This window comes from Magallana gigas, chromosome 10 (assembly GCF_963853765.1).
Source record: "Magallana gigas chromosome 10, xbMagGiga1.1, whole genome shotgun sequence".
Lineage (NCBI taxonomy): Eukaryota > Metazoa > Mollusca > Bivalvia > Ostreida > Ostreidae > Magallana > Magallana gigas.
In genome coordinates, this window is record NC_088862.1 from 33,621,669 (window position 1) to 33,632,006 (window position 10,338).

At 33.7% G+C, this 10,338-nt stretch overlaps 1 protein-coding gene across 1 annotated transcript; it reads left to right on the forward strand.

The window, feature by feature from the left end:
• The first annotated feature begins 461 nt into the window (after positions 1 to 461).
• On the forward strand, positions 462 to 7,978 carry LOC105340456 (cobalamin trafficking protein CblD). The gene is made up of 8 exons (XM_066073240.1): positions 462 to 603; positions 1,720 to 1,780; positions 2,104 to 2,221; positions 2,513 to 2,721; positions 3,999 to 4,089; positions 5,154 to 5,290; positions 6,149 to 6,235; positions 7,454 to 7,978. The coding sequence occupies exons 2-8, from the start codon at positions 1,769 to 1,771 to the stop codon at positions 7,730 to 7,732; spliced, it is 933 nt and encodes a 310-aa protein (XP_065929312.1). The 5' UTR covers positions 462 to 603; positions 1,720 to 1,768; the 3' UTR covers positions 7,733 to 7,978.
• Positions 7,979 to 10,338: the final 2,360 nt, after the last annotated feature.

The following is a 10,338-nucleotide window of genomic DNA, read 5'->3' on the forward strand; positions in this document are numbered from 1 at the left end:
TTTTAAGGGTTTTATTTATTAATAAAGATTCACCTTTGAAATTTAAAAAAAAAAAGAACATTAACAAATTTACCATCTGTTGAAATTAACATTGAAGTCTATGGGAAAAATGCATTTTTAATTTTTTTTTTATCACAAGTAATTTTCTCACATTTCTCTTGATAAAAAGTTGCAAAAGCCCCCCCCCCCCCCCCCCCCTTTCTTCGAAAATGCTAAAATAATTCATAATCTACCATACATATTTTCAGAAAATGATTTTTTTTTTAATTTTCTTAAAGGGCGGACAACTCTTTAAAAATAAGTTCAGTTTGGATTATGTCAGCCTCATAATAACTTTAAAATACGTATTTAATATAGTACAGATCAATCAAAATTGTTAAATTTGCCGTAGTTATGGATGGACTACCTTAAATTTATTTTGTTGTTCATTGAAGATAAGTAACGGTAAAACATATTGTACCATTTTGATTAAGAATGTTCGCTGGTTTCTGCTTTTAGTCCGACCACTTCCTGTTGATCGGTAATTAGTGAAACCTATGTCCAAAACCTCGATTTCGCGATTTCTGTGAGAGTATCTTGTCAACTTATAATCAACTCTACAAGGTTTGTACCATTTTCAACATGAGGTGTAAACATGATAAATGTTTAAAAATCTGTACATTTTAAAAGGAGTGTACATTGTCATTATCATAGCAAGCAAAATCCACAAAGGATTTGTAAATTGTTCGAATTTCCTCTAAGAATATTTGTTTATTTCTACATCAAATATAGTTATCATGTTTTTCCTGTCTATAAACATTATTTCTGAAAGCATTGGTGTTTTTTTGTAAAAATTACTTAAACGCTTTAAAAATTTGAAGGTGAATCTATCGACCGATTTAGTAGTACGCAGTTTATTTGTTTATCATACTTTTCACAAACTTCCACACGATCATATGTAGCCCTTGGCCTATATCAGTGGATATGTACATAGCAAAATGGCAGAAAAAAGTTATCAGTTTTATGTTTGAGTTGGTTTAAAAAAATACTGATTGGAAGCACATGGAAAAAAAATTGAATGATGAAATGCATGCATTTATCGTGTTTGTACAATGAATGAATTTTGCTATTGGTAATTTTTTTTTAAATTTGTAACAACTAAGTTAAAGCAGGAACATTTTACATGTTTCTAGTTATTAGAGAGGTTGAGATTTAAAACATGTACGGGTATGCGTACGTGTATTAAAACTACACGTACACGTTTTTGTAATTAATCAGTTGAGATTTCTTAACTTGCAGGATACAAAGCTGTACGTAAATCGACGCAGTTTTGTGATATGAATTTATTTAGTTAATTCCAAGTAAATGGTAAATTTCTTATCAATTTTCATGCAAATGAAGTTTGCAAATCTATATAATGTATCACAAGAATACATTCACTCATCAATAAGATTTTATTTGTTGTAAAAAGCTACACGTTTGTACTTACGTGTAAACGACACTCTACAAGTTTAGAGAACGTGTAGAAACTATGTCGTCACAAAAACTGATGACGTAATACGCGAAGAATTTAGGTGATTCCCCTAGTTCACGTTCACGTAACCGTACACGTTTGAAATCTCAACCTCTCTATTATTGAACTCAGAAAGTGGTTTTTTTTTCTACCTGTGATGCGTTCATATAATTATGCCAGTAAAACATAATCAACCTTGGCTACATGTATGTCGTTTTTTATTTCAGACATATAAAGAAAGAGAAAGTAGCTCTAACCACCTGCTGTCTAGCCATAATGGCTACCAAGGTATTTGAATTATTGCACTCTCACAATGTTATTGTCATTTAAATTTAGATCACTTAATTTTATGTGACCATTATAGAGTTAATCCTTGAAAGAGATTAAATATTTAGATATGTGACAACATACCAAATGTTGTTAATAAATCCACTGTTGACATAATGTACATGTATTCAATGTGTGAATTTTACAATAATAAATAAAGATTGATACCATACTTATAAAACCAAATTGTCTGTCAAATCACTGTCTCTGTATGGTTTACAGTATGGCCAAATATTATACACATACATTTGTCCATCTTTTGTTTACCTGTCTGTCTGTTGCAGTTAATCAGTTCCTCTGGGCGCGTCACAGCCTACTTGCCTAACTTACGAGCGGCAGTTCAACATTTCAGAGGCTTTGCATCATACAATAAATATGTTGAAAAAGAAGACATTGAACCAGGTATAAAAAGATTAATTATCTAAATAAAAACAACAAGATTACCATTCAAATATATCAAGAAAGTGATGCTTGTAGTTAAAGTGAAGTTAATTGTCATCTTGCTGTGAATATCTTACCATAACTATTTATTTTAAAATTTGAAGAAGGATTAAAAAAAACAGTTAAATAAGACATTGTATACCATACTGGCTGAATTTTTTAGTCTGATATTTCATATTTGTTGATTATTATTAACATTCAATCATGTCAATTTGATCTGTCCTTTAAAACATCAATATCAACTTATTGTAGAAAGTCGCTCTAGAAACCTTGGAGTATTCGGTCCAGGAGACAAAAGATTTCCACTTCCTGGAAAGATCGGGGTAAATGTCAATAACAAGATCAAGGCCCCTCCCCCTCCCGTCCCCCACAGCACCAGCCCCCAAGATCTGTTCAAGACACACATCCCCGAGGAACGGCACTCCGTGGTGATCGAACAGTTGATCAACCAGGCCATAGAGGTGAGTGCATGTGCACTAACAGGCTTGTCGTTCCGCGTACCCTAGACTGGTCTGATAAGTTTTTCATATTAAGGTGGTATTGGACACCTCCATTTTGTGACATATTATTTATTGAAATAAACAATAAAATCAAGGATCAGTGTATAAATAGTTTTTTCCAGTATTGTCAGCTAACAGTGTAGCACAGTGGGTTAGAGAGTTCACTACGAATATAATAAGTTATGAGTTCAAAACCGGCTGGGAATTTTAAGAGTTTTTCCTTTTCAGACTTTTAAAACATTTTTTTGTTAGATATTGTGTAAAATTTGAACATTCTAAACATGTGAAGGTATTTTAACTATAATATACTTTAATCCACAATAATATTGTCAGATGTCTCATACTGCCTTAAAAGCTCTGCTTTAAAATTACCTTTGGAAAAATGAGGGAAATCTGTTCTTCTGCAAACCATAGAATTGGCCTATTATCATACACATGCTTATGTAAAGATTATATTTTTTAGGGGTGAGGGGGGTTATGATTTTCTGACCCATATATATGCCCCTCAAAGAGCTCAATTTTAAAATTTGTTTTTGATAGATTCTCAATAAAGTTGGGATACTGGTATATTAGAAACTCTTTATGATGATTTTGTATACAGTTGCTTTACCTAATCTGCTTTGGCAGAACTGATTTACATTCCCTTTAAGTGGGTATCAATGAAATGTATAACCTTCGCAATGTAAGATTTAATATACATTTGTGTACTCGTGTTGTTTTGTGTCAACTTGAATTTACTAATATTATTAACTCTTTCAAATTGTTTCATGAATTTTCACTGCTATGCTTAACATAATTTCCACTCATAATAAATATTGCTAAGATCTTTTTTTTTTCAAACAAGTTTAGAATACACTGCTCTACAGATACATACAAATTATAATTGACTGAGCAATTTTATCTTCTTCAACATTTGAATATCAGTTAACAATGTTAACCCTCCTTCTTCATAAATGCATTGTATGTCCATTGCTCAAAGAAAAAGTATGTTAGTATAAAAAGGACATTTTTTAAACAAAATAAAATCTGTCTAGTGTCTACATTATGGTTGAGTTAAGTTAACAAATCACATAGAGACTATAGACTGTGCAATGTTTAAATGTAGACCCTCTTTTATATTGATGTTAGAATCTCAGATACCACACGGGAACAACAATGATCTTCATACTGCAGTATATACATGTATTATATGATGTCGGTGTTGTAATGTAGGATTACACAAGTCTTCCTGTTTGTAGTATGATGAAGAGTTCCTGCCCGAGTCGGAGCCCAATCCCATGGAGCTTCTGGAGTGTGTGGCCCAGCCCTGCCCCCAGACCCTCAGACGAGGTAAACAAATAAACAAACGTCAAATAAACAAACTGGAGTGTGTGGCCCAGCCCTGCCCCCAGATCTTGAGTAGATCTTCTGTATTTTGATACATGTATTTTTGTTAGAAAAAACAATCGATGGCAAATAATTTTGCTTTTAAAATGTAATACACAATCTCCATTTTGCATGCAAAAAACTTTTTAAAATTTTTTTGAATACTGTAGACAAATGTTGTTTGTCCATGTGGTATTAATTTACGCTATGAACGCGGGCACAAATTTTCCGCGGAATTTTTTCCCAGTGTACTTAAAGTGCATTTTGGAATGAAATTTTGAAATTGCATTACATGAATAAGGATAATCGGAAGTTACTACATTATATAACACTTGCATATACGTGTACCCAATGTAAATCGTTTTTATCTATGCAAACTGTCAAACAAATTTGTATTGAGAATTCACATAATAAATAATTTGATCTCCTAAAGATTTGAATTTTCTGTAAATTTACTTGCATGAAATTTAAACTTCCCCCAGAGATGAGAAAACGGCACGTGTCAGACGACAAATAGCCCCAAGCGGGTCTGTCTTTCAATGACCCAATTAACTACCCACTAAGACCCGTGTTTTTACTGCATTTTTTAGATCCCTTTGTGCTCTGACTTTTAATTGATAAAACTGATCAACTCATAATTTAAACGACACGTGAACCCATAAATTGATAGTTAATTAAAGATGTGGTGTTTCACAAGACGATTTTAGCCAGCGTCGTAACATCTTAACGGCTAACTAATGACTACCCATCAGTGCACATCTGATAATCACTGTTCACTGTGAACAATTCTTACAATTTAAGTCCAAAGTTGGACAAATTCTAGGTAATGAAAATCGCTCAGAACTAAATTTAATAATTATTATTCAAATAATTTTTTTTTCATTCAAAGAATCCGCGTAAATTTTTACTCGCGGATTAAATTGATATTGTGAATCCGCGGAATTATGTCCCCGTGGAAAAAAATACGTCTACAGTAATTAAAAAAATCTCTGAAAGTGGCAAATAAGACCGTTGGTTCATTTTGGCAGACGTCCAGGAGCTGTTCCCTAGCCGAGACATGTCGAAAAGTTCCCTTACAGTGATCACGATTAGCCACAGGACGTCACATGATATGAGTGGGTGGAGCCAAGACGTGGAGGAAGAGAGGGAGGGACTGCTAGCTGCGGTCAGTCAATTAGATGACATACTCTCTTAGTATTTCTCTTTTTCTTTTTGCAAAAATCAAGTTTATGCAAGAGTTTTGATGAATAAAATTGCCAAATTTATTATATAAATATATTTGTTTTAAATTAAGTGAATATACTTGCTATTTAACTGAATCAACATGTGGGATTCTCAACTTTTCTGGTCCTCTTCTTTGCTGGTCCAGTGTGAGTCTAATACAATCATTCATTATTATGAGTGTGGGATGGTGAAATTCCACTGAGGGGACAAGATTCACGATCTAGGATGAGGCTATGCTGAGTCCTAGACAGTGAGCCTTGGCCCCGAGGTGAAATTCCACTATTCCATATTAGTATATAATGAATGACTATTTTTCTCACATTATTTTACATTAAAAACTGATTTCTGACAACTTTCCGTTATGATTTTCAAATGATTTCTTTCGGTTTATCCCTCCCCGTGCTTCATATAGTGCAAGTCAAAATGAGAGCATACAACATTTATTTCAATTCAAATATGATAAATTGTAATTAATTAAGCAAAACAATTACTTGGTGGATAATTTCAATTCATCATTTTGCATTTGTCTAAAGCAGACCAGGTTTGTTTAAGTTTTAAAGAGGCGTAGTATTACACAATGCAAGACCGAAAAATATCACACTGCTGCCTCACACTGGACAAACCGATCTCAAATTGGTGATAATGTGAGAAATTAGTGTTACACTGTACACTCAGTTTCTATTCTTTTTTGTTTATCAAGGGCACTGCTAATATTTTTGAAGTTTTAAAACTAGTATTTAATAGTTCTTTCTTCATATCTCATTGTAGACTCTGTTTCATTGTTTATATTTTTTTTCAGTTTATCAAAGGCGCTGGTGATATCTGTGAGGCCCTCAACAGCTGTGGATTCTGGGCCGACTTCATCGATCCGTCATGTGGCAAACCAGTAAGTCTACTTGATAGCAATGGCTCTGTGTTAGAGAAAGACATCTGTTAAAAATTGACAATTTCCTTCAATACTGGTGTCATAATATTTACCTGTATTAGTCTAGAAATCTTCTCCACCTTTTTAGTACATCAGTAATCACACAAACTCTATATTCTTTGAGATGAACAAGTGTAAACTTAAAAACATTTTGTGCTGAAAGAAAAATATTATCTGTCTCTTTGAGAACATAAGTAACCACACCAACTCAATATGTTTTGCCACAAACAAACTTTGACGATCTCCGATCCTCAGCGGTGTTCGATAACTCAAAATTATCCAGATTTTTTTTATTCGTATCATAAATCTGTCTTCTATATAGACAAATTTGATGAGTCTTGTAGTGTTAATATTACACACAACTATTCAACTAACTGCCTGGCTTACTGGCTCCACGGAGACCTACTACATAAAGGTTAAGGGGCACGAGCCACTGATGCACTGATATAAACATTTTTTTTTCTACCGGTAATTTGATCTCAACTTATGAATTTTTTCCATTATATTCATCATGGCCAAAATTGCAATTACTTCGTAAATGGATACCAGAATACAATTCTTTTTATTTAATTTCATTTATAAAGTTTGAAGGATAAATAACATTTATGTGATGAAAAAAATACTTTGAGACTGAGGATCGGAGAACCTTAAATGTTCACATTAAAAGCTTTCATAAGATTGTTTTGTTTTAAAAAAAATTTATGGTGTACTCTTCTTGATGTTCTCTGAGACGGACAACAAATTTATGTACATGTATACATCATAAACTTTCTAAAAAATTTAAAGTACCTAAGTTACCCCACCAACTCAATGGTCTTTGATTCCATGCATTAATGTTATAAACCCTCTATGTTCTTTAACACTACCTGAGTAACCACATCATCTCAACATTTTTTCATTTTGTGCAGTAAAATATTATAAACCCTTGATATTCCTTTACAGTACCTGAGTCACCACACCAACTCGACATTTTACGATTCCATGCAGTAATACATTATAAAACCTCTCAATTCCTTTACAGTACCTGAGTAACCACACCAACTCGACGTTCTTTGATTCCATGCAGTAACACATTATAAAACCTCTCAATTCCTTTTCAGTACCTGAGTAACCACACAAACTCGACATTTTACGATTCCATGCAGTAACAAATTATAAAACCTCTCAATTCCTTTACAGTACCTGAGTAACCACACCAACTCGACGTTCTTCGAGACGGACGAGCGCTACAGGAAGCTGGGCTTTGAGATCGAGGACCTGGGGTGCTGTAAAGTCATCAGCCACCACCTGTGGGGGACACACGCCTACGTGGGCAGTCTCTTCACCACCGCCCCCATGGACCACCCCCTCATTGCCCTCATGACCCTGACGAAGACTCCGCCCACCCCCGGGGTCAGGTCAAAGGGTCAAGGGGACTCTTCTCTCTGTCAAACAGTTGAGGAGGGACAAGATAATTAATACTTTTTTTTGTTAATTAAGGATGAGTGCTGATTGTGTATTTACTTGATGTATCATGTAATGTAAATCCAGTTTATATTTCTGATAATTAAGAACGAGTGTTGATTGAGTAATTATGCGCTGCCTGGGATTAAGTATGTTAAAGGCTCAGCCACATGTCATAGCTTTTTATCATTAATATGATTTTGAATGTGGGCTATTCAGTTGTTTCCCTTTGTTTTAAATAAAACTGATATGACAGTAACATTACTTGTTGTCGTTTGTTTTTTGGATTTTTTTTTTCATTTTGTGTGTGGTACATGTAATTGTTAAACTGAATCGAGACGGTGTCCTTCACAGGAATACGTAAAACACACGTGCAGTGCTTTTGAATTCTAATTTTTCTTAATATATAAAATGAATAATTAAAAGTCCCTGCGAATGAGAACATTTATATTTTGAGAATATCTAGTGAAAAAAAGTTAGCCATCAGATATAACCTTACAACAACAACCCCCCCGACCCCCGACCCCCCCCCCCCCCCCCCGAGAATAATTGTACTAATACGCGCATGATGTTGCATAGACACATAATCTGGCAAAAAAAACCCCGCTGTTAACACTGTACCTGTAACAGGATAAGCGGCGTTTTATCGCCAGATTATGTTAATGTGATTGACTATAATTTATTTTGCAAATGATGACTGTTTTGTCTTATAGGGCTTGATCCCAGTGTTTGCTAGCGCTACAAATAAAAATTCATTATTATACACTGTATAATTATGATAGTTAATTTCAGGCGAAGTAACTCTTGCATTTTACGATTTATATCGCTGTTAATTGAAAGTTATCTTTCCGTAAAAAAAAAAATTCACGTATAGATTGAAACTTACAATGTTGACTATTTTTGATATATTTAAATCAATGTTTTAATTTTGATAATTTTACACTCCTATAATTCTATCGCTTTAACATTTTTAAGAAGTACATGTATATTCAGAAATCTATTTTTTTGTGGTGGGGGGGGGGGTGATAATTTTGTTTTCCGTCAGGGATATGAAGAGGTTGTTCGAAGCTTCTTTATTGGTAATTCTACTATTGGGTTTTATGAGTACAATTTTTTTTTCAATTGCCCCGGGGGGGGGGGGGGTGGCAGTCTTGACTCCCTGAGGGTACCACTCATCCAGTTCCGTGCATGAAAAGTCTACCGAGTCGCGTAAGATTTGTTCTCTCTGACCATTTTTTTAAAACTGTTCAAACACTCTTTCACTTTTGGATGCGTGTGCGGGATTGGGATGGGTTATGAATCTTAACATAGAACACGTACATAAAACAATAGCCTATAGCTAATGACATCATATCTGCAGAAGTTATCTACATGTAATAAATTTTATACGAATACGTTACAAATCTAATTTCTAGTGTTATCAAAGAAATAACAATAATTATTGTAGCTCAATAAATCTTAAATCCCAGTCTGGTGTAAAATATATGTATGTTTATGTATAAAGTAGAGACAACAACAGCCATTTTTAATAAATCATAAAAACGTACGAGAGCTGATTACTGGTTATGTCACAGATGCGATTTATTTACAAAAAAAGTTGTATCGCGATTCAATCAGATATAGAAGTTTCAACGCATGATATTACAATTCACTGAATGCAACATATTGTATCAATTGATCTAGCTAGATCGTGACGGTGAGGAAATGATGGTTGTCGCAAGTTTGCGATGATATGCTAATATTCTTGACAATTCATGACCCGGCCCTTTATTTTGTTTGTTTGTTTTGGGTTGTTTTTTTGTTTGTTTTTTTTTTTACACTGCGATCAGTAAAATTGAGGGTTCTGCAAGTAAAGTAGAACATAAGTAGAACAGTAGTACATAATAAGTTGTATGCACAGTTTTCATTTCCCAGAAATAAATCAGTGATACGTTTAAATACAGCTGTTGTCAAATCTGTCATTCATACAACCTTATAATTCTAAGTTAGTCGTAATCTCTCTTCTAGAACGCTTCTGATTCTCTGATGCAGAACTAGCTGTTTAATGGAAAGTGTCCCAGATAACAGTCGAAATTCAGTTTTTATTAAGAACCATTTTAACAAGAGCTTGGATTTTGGGTAGTTGTGTCAAACAGCAATGTGACGTAAGCCTGTCTATTTCATTGTAGGCCACTCAGTCATGACTCTTTGAAATCAACAAGACTTGTCTGGCTTTTGAGCGAAGACTACGCAATCTGTGTATATTTCGCTTGAAACCAGCGTCATTTTAACTTGTTTTGACGCAAGAAATATATATTTACATCCTACTGAAAGTCCAAGCTCTTGTTAAAATGGTTCTAATGCACCCTACTACTACACATTAAATCTAAAACCTAGAAGGAATGCGACATGTACATGTCGGCAACCAGTATTAGTTGTGCAATCGGATGTAATGAAATCAAAGGGTGCATATATATATATATATATATATATATATATATATATATATATATATATATATATATATATATATATATATATATATATATATATATATTCCCTGTGTAATGGTGCCAACATGCATTTATTGGATGTGTATGTATAGCTTTAACAACAGGAAACTTTAATATTCGGAAAAAGAA

Coding starts and splice junctions, on each gene's coding strand:
- LOC105340456 (XM_066073240.1), top strand. Junction 2,222..2,512: donor AAAAGAAGACATTGAACCAG/GTATAAAAAGAT, acceptor AACTTATTGTAG/AAAGTCGCTCTAGAAACCTT. Junction 6,236..7,453: donor ATCCGTCATGTGGCAAACCA/GTAAGTCTACTT, acceptor ATTCCTTTACAG/TACCTGAGTAACCACACCAA.